This window comes from Desarmillaria tabescens, assembly GCF_030435595.1.
Source record: "Desarmillaria tabescens strain CCBAS 213 chromosome Unknown EV420scaffold_1, whole genome shotgun sequence".
NCBI lineage: Eukaryota > Fungi > Basidiomycota > Agaricomycetes > Agaricales > Physalacriaceae > Desarmillaria > Desarmillaria tabescens.
Genome location: NW_026848300.1, coordinates 2,868,606 through 2,888,293, shown reverse-complemented (window position 1 = coordinate 2,888,293; position 19,688 = coordinate 2,868,606). Strand labels below are relative to the sequence as shown.

Sequence of the window (19,688 nt, the reverse complement as noted above, 5' to 3'; positions counted from 1 at the left end):
GGTATTATGTCATCTGAAGCCAAGGGCCGAAGCCATACCGCAACCAAATCAATCCAAATTTACTCTCCTCCCATTCCTACCTCCACCGTTCGATGACCAGGGAACATGTCTCTCGCCATGGAAGACGACTTTGGCATCGTATACGTCGTCGAGAATGCTCAACAGTTCTGGTCAGGTACGTGTTGGGAGTATATATAGCTACAGTTATTGACCGGACTCGTGGGTAGAGCTGGACGACATTTTGACGATGCCACGAGGAGCCCCGCCGACGCTGCAACAGCTGGACGGGATGATGAGCAGGTGGCTGGGATTATGTGCCATATATCATGGTATGTCCTCATCGATAAGCCATCTAAATCATCCTCATGTCTGCAGAACTCTATTTGCAAACACCGCTCCAGCTGGAACATGCGGTTGACCTTTTACTCGATTCGGAGCTGTGGGCCTTTCACTCAGAGAGAATGTGCGAGAGTCTGGCAGAGACTGTCAAGTCAAATACCGACCCACACGCTCAGCTCGTTATTTTCAATGTTCTACTCCGGTACGGGCAGCGAAAAACCGATTTTTTCCGCGCGCAAAAGCGGTGGGGCACGTTGGTACCGTTGCTTATGGACCATACCCTCGTTGAGATTGATGAGAACGAGGACGGCGTCATCGAGGCTAAACTAAGGCTAGTAGGTGTGAAGTTGCTATATGAAGTCTGTCGTTGGCAGAAGCTCACCGTCGCAGAGTTACGTGAGTGCATCCAGCTGTCGTGATGCATGAATCTTCTAATCAATTCTTAGGCGTCTTCGACGATTCATTCGTTGATTACTTATTTGACCTGGTGGAGCAGACAAGACATGTCCAGGACGAGACCTTCAACTACTCCGTAATAAAGCTAATAGTGAGACCTTGTGTTCTCACATTTGTTACTCTCGCGCTGATGGTAAACAGGTGGCGTTCAACGAACAGTTTATGGTGGCCTCTATATGCGATCGCGAACAGAGCGGCGTAGAGAAGAACCGCGTTCTGCGGGTGTTGATGCGGCGACTAGGCTCGAGCAAGACCTTTGGAGAAAACATGATATTTATGCTCAACAGAGCTCGTGAGCTCTTTCTTTTCTATGATGCAAGCGGTTTCTGATCGGTTTCTGTTTTAGAGCGGACACCAGACGACTTGTGCATGCAATTACTGGTACTCAAGCTGATCTATCTACTATTTACGACAAAGGGTACCGAAGAATATTTCTATACGAACGATCTATGCGTGCTAGTTGACGTGTTCTTAAGAGAAGTGGTTGATTTGGACGAAGATAGCGAGTCGGTGAGTCGCTTAGCTGAATCCCGGATCTTAGCTAAAGTCATTCAGCTGCGACATACGTATCTCCGCGTATTACATCCGCTATTAACGAAGACGCAACTCAAGGATGTACCATATAAGCGGCCTCAGATCAAGTACGCCTTGGAGAGCTTGGTGCGGGATAGCAGAATACACGATATCAATCCGACGACTAAAAGGCTCGTGGAGCGGTGTCTCGGAGGGCAGTGGTGCGTGCAGCTGAAAAAGGCAGACGACGTGTCCAGATCGTCTACGCCGAGCGATACTGTTGCGCCAAGCCGGAGCCACCTGGGCCTTCCAGCGAGCGTTGATGGCGTCGGTCCAGGAACGCCTGGAAAGACGCTCAAATCTACCCGAAGCGCAGAAAATTTGGTCGCGAAGGGAGTGAATGGAATGAATGGCGCCAAGGGAACCAGGGTGGGGGCCGTAAGAAGACCGAGTAACGCTAGTGCCGGTAGTTTCTCTGGCGTGGCGACCGCTGCTCCATCTACTTCATCCAAACCCCCGGTCCCTTACCCACGTCGGAAAGGAACTTCCAGCTCAGAACATGTGGAGAGACTTCACGTTGAACGACCATCACCTCATTACATCGATCTGTCTGCCCAATCCGATGCTGGCGGCGAACCGACTCGAACTAAGCATCGGAAACCCCCACCTGCGCCCGTGGCGGTCAGCGCTCCGTCTTCACCGGCTTTCAGGCAACCTGGCGTCTATTCAGCTCCTCCCCCAATACCACCGAAGCGGAGAAAGCCTCCAGCTGTGCCCGTCAGATCATCTGGTGGGCAGGGCACAGTTTTCGAGACTATCAAGACTTCAGCGGCGAGTCCATTGACCAGATGAGCTGCTATTTGACCTATTTATTACCATTCGATTTCTTCATGTCGTACCTCGGCCTTGTTGTAATTATTTTAGTGGATCACTGCACCTTATCCAGACAGTCCACACTTTACACTCGCCATCTTGTACGCCCGTACTCCAACAGGCAAATGCTTTCCTCCGCTTACAAGAAGTCATACGTACTTGAGAGAGGGATCACTACGCATTGTATGGGTATTATTACATGGCACGGTGCCCAGGGAAAACAAACAACAACGCAGATAGTCTGTAAAGCAGGTTCAGAACGGTCAGAGCACTAAATTTAAGATACGATAACATCATAATACAGCGTCCTCTGGAATCTTGTAATACAAAGGCTGGGAGTATTGCACGTTAATCAAGCTCGATTGGCAGCAATGAAACTCGGAACCTACCGTATTGAATACATGATAGAAATGGCCATTTACACCTCCTCGCCACTTGTTTCCGTAGTACGCCATTGGGAGCCACTGAGCGTAAAGAAGACATTAGTACTGCAAGCCATATGGAAACAGAGAAACCGACATGTTCTTCTGGAAGATCCTCTTTATGGGATCGTAGATATCGGGCTTCGTGAGTGTCGTTGACGACAGTTGTACCATGTCTAGGCAATAAAAATTGCCCGACCTGGAGCTCGGTGTCTGTGATAGTGCCCCGGGACACTCGAGCATACGAAGTACGGTAAACACCTCGATAGAGTATGTATTCGCACCTGTATAAATGGTCCGTTCATTAGCAGGAAGCCAAAAGAAGAGATGGAAGTTACCATCGATCGTTATCTTCGTCGTCGATATCATGCATTTTCCCGTCGACGGTCAAAATCTCATAGGGATTCGCTGTCCGCGACGTTAGTAGGCCATTCATCTGTACATATATCCATGGAGCTTACGACGCAATGCTCCGGGCTTTGTCACGACATAGCCAAGGAATATGACCGGTCTAGGATATGATGACGCCATGATGCGAGCCAACTCCTTGCTCTGAAGCTCACGATCCAATGGATCTTCCTCTGTGGTTGACTGGTCAACGCCACGCAGGATATGGTGCTTCGCAGCTTCACCCACCTTGTCCGTTATGGGATACTACAACTGTGATATAAGTGCCGAACACATCAAGCACGGCTTCGATTGCAGGCGCGAGTTCGCCGTGAGGAGATGGTAGCAAGTGATGTGTCGAGTTGATGATTGGGAACTATTCTCATCCTGTCAGCCAACCGAAATCAAAGGAAGTTCGATAGTACCTTGGACAACAGTACAGCACCCCAGGTGTGAGAGTTTGGACCTGGACCAATATCCACGTTCTAGGTATATGTCAGCATATAGCCTTCATCACGGAGAAAAAAATACAAACATAACCTAGGTCTTCTATGATGACCCGAGTCCTATGAGATGTTCAGAGATGTCGATTTTTACCGGGTTATGAGCGACAACTCACAAGTCACGATTGCCAAACACCGTTCGCTTCAAAGGCTTGATCAATAGCGCACAAACATAATACATTAGAGGCTCACATGTAGATCTGTTTCCAAAAAGCCAACTACGTCAAGCTCTAGATCTCTATCAGATTGTCAGCGTAGCACAAGGATACATGTCGCACGGAGGATCAGCACCTTATTACATCTCTCACCCTCCGTTGGCTGTCACGTCCCGCATTGTCGATTCCGAAATGTAAGGTCCAGATACCCGTGCGCAAGATTCTTGGACCAGTCCTCCATGGTTGTATGGCAGAAGAAGGCATCCTATAAAGTGTCGCAAGCACCGATAATGTGGAGATACAGCCCAGGAGGAGAAACGCGTAGATCCGGACAGATGCTGTTACTACTGGTCGGGGTATTCCCTTCGGCTGAACGAAGGCCAGAGATAAACACATCATTTGCGCGACCAACACCCTATTATGATGTTGAATGCGGAAGGAATAAAGAATCGAATGCCGGATAGAACTCACAGGTCCGATCTCTCCCTCAGATAAACGCCGCCTGGAACGAAGGCATAGGCGACAGTCCATACGCTCGCCAGGCTCAACAGGACGTAGACAAACATGGCTGTAAAATACGTTTCAGCCACCTTCCCCGTAGATGCAGCTAGCTGCAGAACGACCGGAATAATCGACATGACGAAAAGGCTTAAACCCAGGCCTCCTCCGTATCCTAACCAATTGCGATATCGATACATCACATACGAAGACCCAGAGCCAAAAGCCAGCCAAAGAGGGTGCGACGTAAAGTTAAAACGTTTACCAGCGTCAGAAGAAAACAGGACGGCGGTGAATAAACCTAGAGCCTGAAATACAAGGGTTACAGAGCCATGAAAATGTGGCAGGGGGCCTCGGGGCCGTCCATTCTCGTAACCAGTCCACGACCACGCAATCGTCGTGCTTGGATCGGAGAAGAGGGAATGCAATGTGAAAATTAGGCTACCAAGTGGTATAGCACTCAAAAGCCAATGATTTGCCTTCGAAGTGAGAGCTTGGACCGTGGTTCGCTGTTCTGGGGCGGGTCGGACCAAAGATTCTAGGAGGCAAAGAAGTGCTAGAGCAATGCCTAATTTGTTGTAGCCCCCCGAATGCTCATTCAAGAACGGCCAAACTGCATAATTGTAAGAAGCGTTATCAGTGTCGCAGAGGAGGCATACCTGGATTGTTCGAATGATTTGCATGTTTCAGTAGAGAAGACAGCGTCAAGCCGAGGCCGGTAGCTGCGGGAGGACTCGTAACTACATATCGATGTTTCATGGACGCATTAAGACTCACTTATACCCTGATATCCAACAGCATATTCATCAGACGCAGCCCAATCAGCTGTTTGTCTCAGAACAGCCATAGATGCAGCAAATGCGACCACGAACAAGCGTTGCAGAGGTTTTTGAAGGAGATAGGCCACCAAGCCAGATAATGATAAGAAATGCAGGAATATCTGAGCTGGCAGTGTTCTTGCCCAACGAAGAAGTGGGGATACAGACAGAAGGAATGGTGAGAGGACAGATAGCAGTGCGAGTTCATGACCTGCGATCCCCAACTCCCAAACAGAAAAGTAGAAGAGAGTTGGCGTCAGGGACGTAAATATGGACCAGAATACATATGCTGAAGGCAATGAGATGACGATCAACAGAGACCGAGGACACTGGGCTCACATAAATAAACGTCGGATATAAAGCTTACAACAGGATTTTGGACCACAGTGGACAGATTGAATGATACGGATTCGAGCTTCGGCATAGAGGTTGGAACAGATGTGGTCTTGCTCTCCTTGATACAAACTGGTGTTCCATTGTGACTGCATAAGGATCAGCGAATGGATATTAAGCAAGTCGATGAAGACGATGATACATTTCTTCGTGTTTCTGATCCTTAACTACCAAAGAGTTAAGAGAAATTTGAAGGGCGGCATCCTTGAACTCTGCCTCTGCTATGGAATCATACAAGACATCAAAGAAGATGAGGCCCCACTCGAAGAAGCTGTAGCGGGTATATGCTACAAGCGTCTGTCAGAAAGAAGCATAGCACGACAAAGAGAGAGGGATACCTCCAGGTATTCGGTGAACTTTGTGCTGAATAAAGAAATACACGAGGGGAATGATCGATACGAAGAATCTGCTCTGAATTAGAACAGAATCAACTTATGTAGTTTATCAACTCACGCCGTTGCGACAATGCGTCTATATTACGTGCGTTAGACATGAGATTTCTGTCGACGAGTCGTGCTACTCGCCGTTTCTTACGTATTCGCGAACTCTGCTTCGGGGTGCAAGCAATACCACCAAGCATCCACGGTATATTGCAAACCATGTAGGTGATCATGAAGAAATCATGCATGTCATGGTCATCGCTGGATGTGATGTACACCCATCCACCACACGACAATGTCCGAACCAAGCCAAAAATGAATACGAGAACTGGAAGTGTTGATTGGGACGACCGGTGTAACAGATATTGGGCGGCTACAAGTCCAAAACGAGGCCCTAGACGCGACGTAAATGTAGAACAGAAGACGGAAGATGGAATTGGGCGTACCAGACGTCAGGGCGATGAATATCTGGAACAAGTTTCGTTCCGGGTACCAGTCTCCGATGCTGCATACAGTCAGCTCATCGTCGTTCATGGCAGTGGGAGAAGCACTCACGTTGCAGAAACCGACGGAAACCATTCCTGAGGGTATCCAGCGACACCATTTTTCACGATTTTCTTGTAATGCAGCAGGGATCCGACGAGTAGAGCGCTTAAGAATGCGGCGGCCGCCAAGCACGTGTGTGCACGAGTAATGTGCGATGCTGGGATAGAGAAATTGGTGTTCGACATCGGGGGAGACGACGAGTAGACCGTCGCGCCCTAGCGACGGTTGAAATCGGGGAAAGAGCAGTGCAGCAGAGTCTCGTCGGCTTGATGGAATTCGGAGGTGGTCAATGGGGATGACGTGAGCGGAATTACGAGATGTCATATGATCGACAGCCTTCCCATTCAGGAACCATCGAACTTGTCGCGGCTCGGACTTTGAAGTCGAGCCATTCATGGCCCCGTTCATTCCCATCACCGTCATCACTGGATTCCTTGGGGCGGGGAAAACGACACTGATTCTCTCTCTGCTACCACAGCTTCCTTCAGATTACAAGGTTGTATTGCTGAAGAATGAATTTGGTGACGTTGAAGGTGGATTACCTTGAATTTTCCAGACCATTCAACTAAATTTAAGATCGCCCCTAGTGGATAGCAAGCTGGCGGCACAATCTAGTCTGACCGCTGTCAGCGAAATTCTCAATGGTTGCATGTAAGCGATGACTGTACATTCTGTTCGATCTGAAAGCAAATTACGACAACATAGGTGCTGTGTCCTAGTTGGTCAAATGCAGAATGCGTTGTTAGAGATCAAAGGTGAGGGAAATTTCTTCTTTTAAAAGCTGCATGATTCATCCGACGGACAGATAAATATACCCCAGACCGTATCATAATTGAATGCTCGTGCGTCATGTGGGACATTTGATTTTAGAGGAACTTACATCCGTTGTAGTGGGTCAGCTTTCCCCGCGACGCTGGCATTTCAGATACGCGAATTGGAACGTGAGACCGGCGGGGGTCTTAGATTGGATGCTATCGTTACAGTAATAGATGCGGAAAACTTTACAGGTTATGAAGATACCTCACCAACTGCAAAGATGCAGTCTAGTTATACCGACATGATCCTTATCGTGAGTCACCTGTCATAGGGTTTATATTGACGATTGACATGAGTATCCACAGAACAAGTGGGAACATGTCTCAGAGCGACAATTAGATATCGTGTTAGACCATTTGGGGACGTTGAATGACCTTACCCCCAAAATTAGATGCCAAGGAAAGCAGGGTGTAGATCCCAAGCTGATTCTTGGGTTAGAGACGAAACTTTTCATGGAAGCGGAAGATTACAAGGACGTGACTCACCAAGATGAAGTCGAGACTGTAACAATTCTGCGAGGGGCCGACAAATCGGTACACCACCATCACAATTGCGATTCTCATGCCAATGGACATGTTGACGAAGAAGTTACTGGGTCCGAGAAGTCGGAGGAAGGTATTACACAGGAGCAGCTGCAGACGGCACTAGATTCTCTTTCGAAGGAGAGCGTGTGGAGGGTAAAGGGATTCGTACGCTTCGGCTCTCAGGAAGTATACATATTAAACTGGGCATTTGGGCGACATGAGTTGACCGTGCTAAGGGGCACACACAAAGAGAGAGCAGCTATCCGGTTGACGGCTATGGGAGAAAGGGGGGAAGTGAAGAGGGCGGTAAGAGCATTCGCCGGTGCTCTTGGTGCTAGGATCGGATAATCCGTCGACGGTCCGCGGCTCGCAAATGATGTCTAGACACTGCTATTGCTTCCGTATGATATTTTGATCACGTGAATGGTTTCTTGCGAATTCACATGCCAGATTTATGTCTCCATTGCCTGGAATTACTGATTCCCACAGCACTCCCCTTTCCACCTTCCGGTGTGGCCCTTGGCCTTAGACACCATGTTCTCCTACGCTTTCTCTACTGGTACGCTCTGTTTCTTCGCCTCTGAGCATTCATTGAGCCTCTTCTCCCTGCAGCCAGTACATATTTTCATTTACCAGTGGATGAAGAGGAGGATAGAGATATTGAAAACTACGAACGAAGATACCTGACATGGACAGCAGAGCCCTCAGGCCTACCCACCACCGACAAATCATACCCAACCTTGCACTCTGCAGACGCAGCAGACACCGGCCGTTACGACACGCTCAAGGAAGTCTTGGAGAACGATGACCTATACAAAGTTTTGGGCATTGCCAAGGCAGCCAACCTCGATAAGGTGGCCCTTCGTCGCGCGTACCTCTCTCGCAGTCGTGCTTGCCACCCAGAGTTCGTACATTCAACATGATGCTTCTGCGTGTCGTTGACTTGACGTGTTGATAGTAAATTTCCTTCGGAGGCCAACGCCACTCTAGCTTTTCAAAAAGTGGCTGTGGCATATGATATTCTCAGTAAACCTTCCTCCAAGCGCCTATATGATTCACGTCCTCCCTCATCTACCTACGATGTTTTCTCTGCGCATCCTGCTGGATATGCAGAAGAAACCTTTCGCAGCGTGGTAATCGGCGTCTTCAACGATTTTCTCGACGGAGATCTCGAAGTCATTCGCACGCTCCTCAGTACGCATCACAATCTCTTATAATCGTTGCTATGTCTCACTCATATTGCAGAAGCTATCAATGATATCAATCCAGCACTCAGTTTAGGCGAAGATGGCATCAATTCAGTCCTTCTGACACTCCAGCGGATACGGCAGCGCGCTTTGAGTACGTATCTCAGCAGACTCACCCTCGTCGATTCTAATCCTAGTGCAGCCTGTCGGACGTGCATATATGCGCTTCACAATGAACTTTGCCGTCTTCTGGAGATCCAACACGCCCTGCGCCAATTGTCATACTTCGACCTTTTCGGTCGTTCTCGTCTCACCGTACGGCTCGCGCGCATCACCCTTCGTCTTCCCATAGCCGTAGAAAAAGCCATAACGGATCAAAATATCGCTTATGGCGCCACAGACGCAGATCATGCTGCCGCCGCAATACTTCCCAGTAAAGTCACCTTGCTGATCCGCGGTGTCGATATTGCCTTGGAAAGAATGGAGAAAATCCTATAGGACATATCGTAATTGTTTTCATTCAGCTTGTTTCTCTTGGTCGACCACTGTATCTGGTATTTATGATCCCCATTACACTATCTAATTAGACATTCTATTGTAGTGTATTTATATGTAGTTTTACAGGTAGAAACATGTGTGGGCACAGGTTTTAACAGCACATCCTCGCTTGAATCATATGTGGCTTATAGGTTGTTCCCATCCGCAAAGGCAAAACGTATCATAATTGTTAAGTACCTTACACAGTACAGTGGCAACGACCGGAGAACAGAGGTACATGTCAGCGCGTCTGAACATAATATTATATCCAAGCATCGCGCCGAGAGGGGGTAGCAGTGTACATACTGGATAAGAAAGCTATTGTAACAGGGAAGAAGGGTAGTATGCCCATCCGGTTATGACGAATAAAAAGACTAAAGACATACAACAACACGTAACGCGAAATTACCTTGAAAACGATAATATTCATGCCTGAGGCGGGATTGCATACGTCGACATAGATCCATTCCTATGGGAAGGAGAGTGATGCTAGATGAAACAGGATGAATACACGCTAACTCAACTTCTCAGGAGCGGCTCACCTGAGGCATATTCTGTATCCACATCCCTTGTTCATTTTGGACAGCACCATCTCGTTCCTCGGACATGTACGAGTCCTGGGAAGGTGGTACAGCAGCAACAGCCAACAACTGGCTGTAGTCTTGATGATTATGACCCTCAACGCTATTAACTTCACTCTGCCCTGCCTCTGGATAGAATGGGTAGAACATGTGCCCGCAATCAGGCATAGGCGCGTTCTTTCCCGGAGGCGTGGTCCCATTCATCGAGCCACCATTCATCTGCCGTTGTTGTGGGCTATACGGTGGGTTTTGGGGACCGGTCCCGTACGGTGGAGTCGACAGAGTAGGGGTGTTCTGTTGACTCTTGGTGAGATTGGGGCTCTTTAGCACGGTGTCTTCATCCCAATCGGCTTCGCTTAAAAGGACGGGATGGGTAGCGGGCCCGACTTGGTGAAGATTGGCTTCGAGGACTCGTTCAGCTAGCTTGGCGATTAAAGGATGTCCGCCGTTAACGTCCTTACGCTCCCATCGCCAGCGGAATCGAGGAAGCATGTCCAAAGCAAGCCATACATCCTCTAGGGCGGTATGCCGTGGGAGTTTATCACATTTTGACATATGGCCGTATAGGATCACCATGGCGGCAATGTGGAGTGGGATCGGTGAGGTGAAGAAGGCGATATCGGGGTATCGGATGAGTTGACTGTGAACTATGATGGTATTATGTGACGTGATGATAGCTAGGAGTCAATCAGTATCATTACTTCGACCCAATTGAAGGACAGCTTACCATCCACCAATGCCTTCCTACGCTGGGCATACGTGAGCTCCTTCAAGCTGAATAATGCTCGAAGTAGCAGAATTCGGGATATACCAATTTTGAGCAGCGTTAAACCTTCGTCCTCGGTAATCTCTTGCACGAGTTTACTCTTTCGCTCCATTGGCCATTCGTCTGTGCCAGAGAAGTAATACTTATATTTGTCCGGTAGCCCGCGCCGGAACTCGACCATGCTCTTGATAATTCGAGTAGCATTTCGCATAATGGTATCACCACTCTGTCGCGAAGGAGAATACAATGAATTGATGATATCGGCCTGTATCTCCGCAATAGGGTGTGAGAGATCGAAGTGTTCGCTAAAATCCTCTCCAAACCCAGAAAGCCGCGCAGCGGAAGACATGCGAGATGGACGAGGTGTATTGGCGTCAGAAGGTGCGATGGCTAGCGGACGGCCGAGAAGAAGAGATGTTCCGCGGTCATGCACTAAGACAATCCCCCAGAGTCGAATTCGCAATTGGCTCTCTTCCTCAGAAAAGATGCATTGTTGAGTGTTAGGACTCATCTGGTTTGCGGGATTGAGCTGAGTGGTGGGGTCATGGTGAAGTCCGAGTTCTATAGCAAGACGGACAAGGCTTCCAACTAGACGCCATAAGGTGCGTCCTTGACGCTGAAGGCGGGCATGTTAGCAGCATGCACACATTGGTGGGCGGAAAGCGTACCTCTGTATACAAATACCAGTGCAAGAGAATAAGTGCTTGCAGACTGGAGATAGTTACTCGGAGATCAGGTTTCACGCTCAGCGCACGTTCAAAGAATTCGTCATGCTCTGGCCAGTCGGGAGCAAAGCTTTTAGGTCTGGTGGCACCGGTGACCATGGGATCGTCGGTGTCTACATCGAGTTTGGCGGACCGGTTGGATATTTCACTGAGGGTTCCCAGAGCCAGCACGAGGTACAGACTACAAATGAACCCTGGGTCATGAGTGACGGTACGCTCTGCATAGAGGTCGTCCAGTGCCTTTTCAAACACTTTGCGGAAGAAGACAGGACGGTGCACATTGAGACGGGTAAAATAGACGTCTACGACCTGCTGGACCATTCCACGATCTTTAGGCAGCCATACATCGATGGAGGATGGATCAGAGCTGCGTGACATGAGAGGAAGGCGAGGTGAGTTCAGAGAAGCATTTGAGTTGCGTCTGACTGACACCGTACGCCAGTTTGCTGTATCACGAGGAGCAGAGGTCTCTCCAATCGAACGGTCTCTACCTGAGCTTAAGCCGTTGGATCCGACTGCTAGATCTTCCCTGTCGATATGCGTTGGGCCGAGCTTGAGATCGCTGACAATTGCTGCAGAAACACCGAAATTTTTGGCCAGAGACTAAGTTACGATGAGAGAGATCCAGAGACGGCATACATAGAGCTCACCTGGGTGTTGGACATGTCGTTAGATTTGGGATCTTGACCTTTGATATCAGTTGTGACGGTGCGCCCTTGCTCGACGACTTCTGCCGGCACATACTGAGGATGCTGCTGGAATGCAGGGTGGATGTGGGGATTGTAAGGTGGACCCGGCATTGGCGGCATTTGGGACGGGTGATAAGGACCCGGCGGCGGATACGGCATCATGGCATGGGGCGGATAACCTGGCGGCGGAGGCAGCATGCCTGGGGGCGGTGGGTAGATAGGATATCCCTTTGGCGGTCCACCAGGCGGAACGGGTTGTTCTGGACGAAACGAGTTGCGTAATGGCGACGAGCTCAACTGGAATGCTGCTGGGACTGGGCCGCCGATATCGATGCCATCCCTTGCAAGGAATTCCTCGAGGTTCTCCAAAGCAAAGCCAGGTAAATGGCGTTTGAGTAAGGCCTCACATTGTGCAAGCTGGAGTTCGATGCGCTCGGTATATCCTCTGGGGGTCAGCGTCTGGCGGTGACGGTCTTCTTGGTTGCACTCGACGCCAGCGGTAGCACAAGCAGTGCATCGTGGATGTTTTGAATCGCACTGGAGAGAAAAGCAAGTATCAGCTCTGTACGCTGCTGAGCTGCCCCGGGCGACACCGACGGCAAATGCCAGCAGTCGGGACTTGCCTTAATTTTCTTCCCTCTGCATCTGGCACAAGCTTCGTGCGATCGGCGTAGTCGACGAGGTTCGCTTGGTCCTTGCGGTCCTTCTTCGTTTCCACCTTCATTTTTTCGTCTTCGCTTTGCGCCCGCTGTTGGCGTCGATGCTGGCGGCGTTTCCTGGTTTGGTGATGGCTGTTTGATAGGCATAGGTGGCGGCGGATTCATCTGCAAAGCAGACTGAAGTGACGACGGCACGGCACCGGGCAGCTGCTGGTTAGCACTTGGCAGCTGGTTGGAGAGCATTATTGCTACCGATCGATTGGCGAAGGCCTGAGCACGCTGTATGGCACGACGTGCTCGGGTGGTATTATCATCCCACGTGCATCTGTCGGAATGCGAATATACAGTTTCGGAGATTAAAAATACTCCGGCCCGCTTGTCACTTGGGCTCAGTGCTTATCTCCGTCGCCATCTTCCAAGAAGTAGTACCATGGGCAGGGCGAGTCCACCGCCGACGTTCCCTGTTACCCGAGATTATGCCCCGGTGGCTACCTCCAGCTCTCCCACAAATGAACACGAGAAAAAGCCCTCGACGTCGACGCGGGCGTCCACCGATTCGGATACCACTGCTACTCACACGTCCGATGAGTTCAATTGGTCTGACAACGACTCTTCCGGCCCCAAGAACGGCGACGGTGTCAAGGCCAAGCGTGGCCGTCTTATCTATCTTGCTTTCATCAAGCTATCTCGCTGGGTCCGAGTACTCATTATCGGGATATTAGGGTGTGCAATACTTATCACACCGTTGCTCGTCGTCCAGCTGCGCTTCAAGGAACTCACGAGCAGCGTGCGTACGCAGGTCCATGTATGGAGTCTGTGGTTAACCGTAATATGGGCGGCCGCATGCGTGACGTATCTGGTTGTCGATGCTATTCCTCGGCTCATCGTAGGCCTGATAGTCGTATTTGGAGGACAGCTGGAACGGCTAAAAATGCAAATTGAGGTATTCACTATTTCGTTATTTCGTTTCCTTGTTTGACGACGCCTCGTATCTAGCTTGCGCTTGCTGTTCAGGGTTGGGTTAAATTAACCTTCGATATTTCCTGGGCCTGGATTGCGCTTTCCGTTATACGCACCGTATACAAGCCAGCTGGAAACTACTGGGTCATTATTAATCGAATCATGCAGGCGTTGTTCGCTGCCGGAATCATCATCTTAGCTGAGAAGGTCTTCCTTCAGTTCGTTGCCATCAATTTCCATCAAAAGGCCCTGGCAGATCGCCTGACCGAGAACAAGCTGGGTCTCCGCGCGCTGGATAGGCTTTCCAATGCGCAGCCAGTGTTTGGTATCGGGAACAAGCGTCCAAAGAGGCGAGGGCACAAGAGTCCTGGGGCGAGTATGGATTTGAACAGTGCTGCGCAGCATGGACGCAATCAAAGCCAAAGTCAGCTAGGACATGGTAACGAGATGGATGCTAACAAGGAGAAGCCTGCCACTGCCTCTCGGAGCGCCCAGCGACGTCGCAAGCGCAAAAACTTCATGTCTGGCGTCATCGTGGATCAGGTCGGCGGCGCCATTGACCAAGTTGGTGATGCCATCGGTCAAGTCGCGCTCAAAAATTCCAAATTTAACCGTGAAGGTGATCTGGGAGGACTCTATTCGGCGCGAAAGCTCGCACGAAAGCTGTTCCGCAGCCTTAATGATGTCGATCCTGACCGGGATCACCTGATTGTCGAAGGTAATAACTCCCATTGCATGTCCGATAATGCCTTACTCGGTTTCAGACTTTTATCCGTATTTCCGGAGTACGCAAGAGGCTACCACTGCCTTTGCACTCTTTGACAAGGACGGCAACGGTGACATTAGTAAACGGGAGATGCGCGAAGCAGTACAACGCATCTATCGTGAGCGCAAATCGCTCATCGCCTCCCTCAAGGATGCTGGTTCAGCTGTAGCCAAGCTGGACGCAGTCCTACTATGTTGCTCCCTTGTCGGTATCATATTTTGCTGTCTCCTCATATTTAACAAATCCAACACGCTCGAGTCACTTGTTCCACTGGCGACCATCATTCTTGGATTCTCTTTCATTTTTGGCAACGCAGCCGCGACACTGTTTAATTCCCTCATCTTCATCTTTTCTACGCATGTCTTCGACGTTGGTGATCTCGTTATGATAGATGATCAGGCGCTCATGGTTCGTGAATTTGGACTCTTCAGTACCACCTTCCGTCGGGTTGATGGGCAAGAGATTATCGCACCTAACTCCCTTCTTTCCTCCGCCAAACTGATCCACAATCTCCGGCGATCCAGTAGTATGTGGGAAACTACGAACATCCAGTTAGCGTACAACACACCTTTGCCGGTGATCGAAGAAATTCGCACATGTATAAAGGCATTCGTGACCGAGAACAATCGTGAATGGAGCGGCATGGATCTCAACATTGACAAGATGGAGTACCAGAATGCTATTCACCTGATTGTGGCAATGGAGCACCGGCCAAACTGGCAGGATTGGGGTGCGCGATGGGTGCGAAGGACAAAGTTCATGCGGAATTTGAAAACGATTTTGGAGGACTTGGATGTGAGGTGGACAATGCCTGTGCAGCCCGTGTTGTTGCCTCGGGATGGGCAGCAGCATCTGCATCCTTTACAACACCAGAGCCTGTATATGGCAAGCAGGGAGACACTCGGTAATGCTGGCAGCTTCCGTGGGAGCCAGCATCTGAGTGCGCCTAGTCCAGGATTTAGGGGGACGAATGCAGAAGGGGGGTTTTGAGATGGGCTGGGTCACATATCTTAATGACTGAGATGAACGTGAACCTATGTATGTTGGCATCTGAATTTAGCTACACCTCACCTATACATATCTTGCATACTTACATACTACCATAGAGTGGAGGAACAATCATACTTATTCATTTTTAGGGACTAGACTCCGAGTAGGGATGGTCACCGTACCGTTACGGATACGACCGTAGAGGAGGCGGATAGCAACAGTTACAGCTGTACCTGTAACCATACTGTTGATGTCCAGTCTGCTGATGAAATGGTACTAGCGGTGATCCGTGCGGATTAGGATCGGGAGAAAGACGTGGTATTTTTAGGTAGCTATCAGATTTGTTTACATAATTTTACACATATTGTATGATTTTCTTCGATGCAACGACTTGTCCTCCGACTCTTCATGTCTCAGTGTCTCTGTCAGTCATTCATTCTTCTTTTCAACATGCTCAAAGTCATTGTTATCATTGTCTTTGTCAGTGGAAGGATTGTTGGAGGAGGAAGTAGATGCAGATGCAGTAAGGGTGGGACTGCATCCAGTAGACGATGTTGTTTGGGGTTTTTGCTTGATATGTTTCATCAGACTGTTGGGCACATTGAAGTTAACTGTTTGTAGAGTCTGTTTTTGATTTCCTTGATTGGATGAACCTGTACAGTACCATATCAGAAATGACAAGTATAATAGGAACAAATGGACACAATATGTACTGGGTTTTGTAGGGCTTGCAGGTGTGAGAGGCATGCAGCCAAGAAATATAATGTTGTCAATATCAATGATGAACTGATGGACTTTGCAGAGTGGATTGTGTTTGGAGGGATCATGATCTTTGAATACAACATGTGAAAGAAAGCCAAACACAGATATGAAGATGTTATTTCCTGGCATTGGTTTTTTGTTTTTGTATTGTGGCAAGTCTGTTAAGCACTAACTCTAATCTGTACCAAGGTGTATTCTCTATCCTGTCACTCACGTTTGGTGATTCAGTGATAGAGAGGCATTGGCAGATTGTAAGAAGTTAGAGCATCACTTAGATAGCAAGAGCAAGGAGCTTGTAAGAGTTAGGTGTAGCCCACTAGTACGACAAACAAGGTCAAACTCGTGATGTGACTCGCACTTCGGTCAAGCATACAATGAGCAGGCACAAGTAGTCCTTTAGAGGGATACTTAGACAGCCTAGGCAAGAATAGTAGAGTCGATAACTAGGTATATGAACCTTAGCCAAAGCTGAGGCTTAAGGCCACAGCTTGGCTTGCTTAAATACAAGAAAGTAGTCCTAAAAATAATAGCTAATAAGTCCGAGAATCGTACGATGAGCTGACAGTTAGTCCAAATAGAAGGATGTATGTGATGTCCGTGTAGTGCAGTACTAAGCATATATGAGTCAGTAAGGTACTTAGCAAAAGATAAGTGAAAATCCATAATATTACCCCCTCCTTAAGGCTCAGTCATCCCAACTGAGCCAACTCCATCGATGTCATCACCTGGGGGCAAGCTTGAGGGTCTCCCTTCTGCTTTAAAACAGTTCAAAATTAGGTCCACTGTCACCCATCTGTGGTTGGCTTCTTCCCTATTCTCACCTGGACTCTGGCATCCATAGGCATCCAGAACCACCCTGCACCGGTATGGTCTCAAGCTGTCTGACGGTATTATGGTTTTACCCCTATTTTCCTTATCTTATCTTATCCTTATCCCTCAGAACCCTGGACCTGCCTATCTTATCTCTCGGACCCACGATATTCCACCAGCACACTCCTTACCCGTTTACCCGGTTGCTGTCACCCCAGTTCACAGCTGCCGCATCCTGGATGACTGACGAACCGCATGCATCATCATGCTTCTCTTGATGGCATCATGCTTCTTAGTAGTTGGACAGGAGTTGACCGCTAGTCGAGGGCAGTCTACGGGATGCAGCCTATTCAGATGGAGTCCCGTGAAGATACAGGTGACATGTGCTCTTTACTCTCATTCGTCGGAAGTACACTTCTTTTAGTGTCTTCACTCCTCATTCGTTGAAAGGCACACTTCTTGCTGCACGTGCCCTTGTAGATACTATTATTAGTACGAGTCTAACATGTATTTAAGCTAGCCTACACTGTGGCCTTAGACCCCAGCTTCGGCTAAGGTTATATACTTCTAACTCTTACAAGCTTCTTGCTTTTGCTATAAGTGACACCTAACTTCTCATAATCTACCAACACCTCTCTAACACTGAATCACCGAATGCGAGTGACAGGATAGAGATCAGCCTTGGTTTAGACTAAGAGTTAGTGCTTAACAATTAGCTGAAGCTTGCCATTACTACCCTTACCATTGTCAATGGTAACTGTACCACTTCAAGGCAGTCACTGTTATACTTCCAAAGAAAAAGAAATCTTCAGCCCGTTATTTAAAACGGCACCCACCATACCTCGAGACCATAAACACTCATTGTGGTACAATGAACTTTATGCCTCTCACCCCCTCAGACCACACCGCCATTATCTTCAGAAGTACCTTCAGTATCTTGACACTACTATCTGCAGTCACAGTTATCCACATTACCCGACCAACCCGATGCCAAAGAGCACCAACCTCCAGAAGAGGGAGAGTACATGGACTCAATGGCTCATCAACAGGAACCTCATGAACAGGAAGCACCATCTGGCTCAGGTCAGTCACACCACAGCCAAGGGGGGAGTGAGACACACTTCAACCTCCCTTATCTGACAGAGAAGACTGAGCCCCCACACTCGAGCTTCAGAGCGAGGATCAGCAAGATGGTAAAGGTGAAGAATCCCTTTGGGAAGAAGACCTCGGACGACTCGGCATCCCTCCAGATGATGGAGATGACCAAGTCGACCCCAGGTTTACTACCGAGTACTGGACCAATACAGACAGGTCCTGGGATGCCATGACCTGGGGCAATGACAATGACTCCAGGGAGCCATCAATCTCCTCCACAGAGTTATCGGCAGCCATCCCAGGGTTCAACGACAATGGAAGGCATCTCTATCAAAGGGGAACGAGTGGGTTCTACATCGATGCATTCAACCGAATCGTCCATGGATGAACCCGGCAAAAAACCACCTTTGAAGAAGGTGAAAACCCGTTCCTCCCTGCCCAGGACAGAGGAGATGTATGGGGAGTGGGCGACGCAGGAGGACATCAAAGAGATGAATCTCCAGAGCCAGAGTGGCATGACGCTCCAACCTCTCTCTCGTCATACACCCCCGATGGAACCTATAGAGTTGAAGGACCCCCTTCATAGTGGGACGACGATTCCATCCATGAGTCAGACTTTATTTGGTCATCTCCCCAACCTGAGTCCGAAGTCCTCCCTCAGACTCTTATCACCATCGTCGACCTCAGAGATTTCGCTGAGCCCCATTTTGCCCACATCTCAGAAACTTCCACAAACGATGCTGTCAGAGACAGACCCGACGATGTCGTACTCACTGAGTACTCTGACAGTAATAATGAGGAGCTCCCAGAGTACTACACCCACCCAGGATCCCCAATTAACAGGGGCCAGTGGGTCATCTTTCCAGGAGACACTCCAGAAGGAGACAGGATCCTCAACTGGTTTGCCAGAGACCAACCCTTTCTGGACCCTATCATCCTCCTGAACCATGTCCCAAGGGAGCTTGACCAGACCCCTTCCCATCCATACCCCTACTGCAACTGCCCCATCTGTCGCTGTCTCAGAGCCCTGGCCATGGTCAAGTATGAGGGAGCAAAGCCTCCTGCTGAGCTCAAACCCTTCCTTGTACCAGAGGGAGGATTCTTACCTGACAGTTACGATGGAGGTTTCCTCCCTCCCCGAGGGCTATGGCCCTGGATCTGGAGATGTGAAGATGCTCTGGAGATCTGGGATGAGTACTGCCGATACTTCTGGGGCATATGGCAGTGGAATGATGACTGGTATGCAGAATATACAATATTCTCCAGATACCAGGTCATCAGCTACATGCCTGATCACGACAACAGGTCAGATCCCTGGACCAGAGCCAGGATGGTCATCAAACAATGGCTCCAGGAGGATGAGCCCAGTAGCCCCCATAGTGGAAGCCCCTCTGACGACCCACCTGAGTTTGTCCAGGGCTCAAGCACAGGGGCTTATGGACCGGCAAATATATGATCTAACATGGCAGCAGATGTTAGAATGGACAAGCAGACGATTGCAGTACAATGTAGATTGGACCATGTCTGACCAAGGACAA

The 19,688-nt window shown here is 49.1% G+C and overlaps 7 protein-coding genes across 7 annotated transcripts; 4 read left to right on the top strand and 3 right to left on the bottom strand.

Annotated features, from left to right (window-relative positions):
- The first annotated feature begins 27 nt into the window (after positions 1–27).
- EV420DRAFT_85978 (uncharacterized protein) lies at positions 28–2,345 on the top strand. The gene is made up of 7 exons (XM_060483755.1): positions 28–175; positions 228–329; positions 376–735; positions 786–886; positions 937–1,087; positions 1,142–1,305; positions 1,351–2,345. Exons 1-7 carry the CDS (start codon positions 106–108, stop codon positions 2,158–2,160), a joined length of 1,758 nt encoding a protein of 585 aa, XP_060339833.1. The 5' UTR covers positions 28–105; the 3' UTR covers positions 2,161–2,345.
- Positions 2,346–2,474: 129 nt separating this feature from the next.
- On the bottom strand, positions 2,475–6,468 carry EV420DRAFT_1257045 (Frag1/DRAM/Sfk1 family-domain-containing protein; the record flags this gene model as incomplete). Its single annotated transcript, XM_060466806.1, has 20 exons — positions 2,475–2,513; positions 2,571–2,645; positions 2,701–2,887; positions 2,942–3,011; positions 3,065–3,184; positions 3,240–3,366; positions 3,416–3,475; positions 3,526–3,556; positions 3,610–3,635; positions 3,686–3,731; positions 3,785–4,063; positions 4,120–4,759; positions 4,806–4,868; positions 4,924–5,253; positions 5,304–5,446; positions 5,500–5,644; positions 5,696–5,768; positions 5,866–6,131; positions 6,184–6,242; positions 6,293–6,468. The coding sequence occupies 20 exons, from the start codon at positions 6,466–6,468 to the stop codon at positions 2,475–2,477; spliced, it is 2,955 nt and encodes a 984-aa protein (XP_060339832.1).
- Positions 6,469–6,573: 105 nt separating this feature from the next.
- On the top strand, positions 6,574–8,064 carry EV420DRAFT_85796 (cobW-domain-containing protein). The gene is made up of 6 exons (XM_060483753.1): positions 6,574–6,816; positions 6,871–6,934; positions 6,989–7,038; positions 7,089–7,125; positions 7,175–7,352; positions 7,405–8,064. The coding sequence occupies exons 1-6, from the start codon at positions 6,678–6,680 to the stop codon at positions 7,969–7,971; spliced, it is 1,035 nt and encodes a 344-aa protein (XP_060339831.1). The 5' UTR covers positions 6,574–6,677; the 3' UTR covers positions 7,972–8,064.
- Positions 8,065–9,591, top strand: EV420DRAFT_85797 (uncharacterized protein). Its single transcript, XM_060483754.1, has 5 exons — positions 8,065–8,182; positions 8,236–8,527; positions 8,582–8,817; positions 8,869–8,964; positions 9,013–9,591. Exons 1-5 carry the CDS (start codon positions 8,158–8,160, stop codon positions 9,306–9,308), a joined length of 945 nt encoding a protein of 314 aa, XP_060339830.1. The 5' UTR covers positions 8,065–8,157; the 3' UTR covers positions 9,309–9,591.
- A 283-nt stretch (positions 9,592–9,874) lies between these two features.
- Positions 9,875–13,010, bottom strand: EV420DRAFT_1256643 (fungal-specific transcription factor domain-containing protein; the record flags this gene model as incomplete). The annotated part of the gene is made up of 5 exons (XM_060466781.1): positions 9,875–10,605; positions 10,656–11,310; positions 11,363–12,022; positions 12,070–12,668; positions 12,728–13,010. 5 exons carry the CDS (start codon positions 13,008–13,010, stop codon positions 9,875–9,877), a joined length of 2,928 nt encoding a protein of 975 aa, XP_060339829.1.
- A 187-nt stretch (positions 13,011–13,197) lies between these two features.
- Positions 13,198–15,483, top strand: EV420DRAFT_1473142 (Mechanosensitive ion channel-domain-containing protein; the record flags this gene model as incomplete). The annotated part of the gene is made up of 3 exons (XM_060469104.1): positions 13,198–13,710; positions 13,764–14,445; positions 14,492–15,483. The coding sequence occupies 3 exons, from the start codon at positions 13,198–13,200 to the stop codon at positions 15,481–15,483; spliced, it is 2,187 nt and encodes a 728-aa protein (XP_060339828.1).
- Positions 15,484–15,886: 403 nt separating this feature from the next.
- On the bottom strand, positions 15,887–16,290 carry EV420DRAFT_1498029 (uncharacterized protein). The gene has a single exon (XM_060470951.1). It carries the CDS (start codon positions 16,228–16,230, stop codon positions 15,913–15,915), a length of 318 nt encoding a protein of 105 aa, XP_060339827.1. The 5' UTR covers positions 16,231–16,290; the 3' UTR covers positions 15,887–15,912.
- Between the last annotated feature and the right edge of the window lie 3,398 nt (positions 16,291–19,688).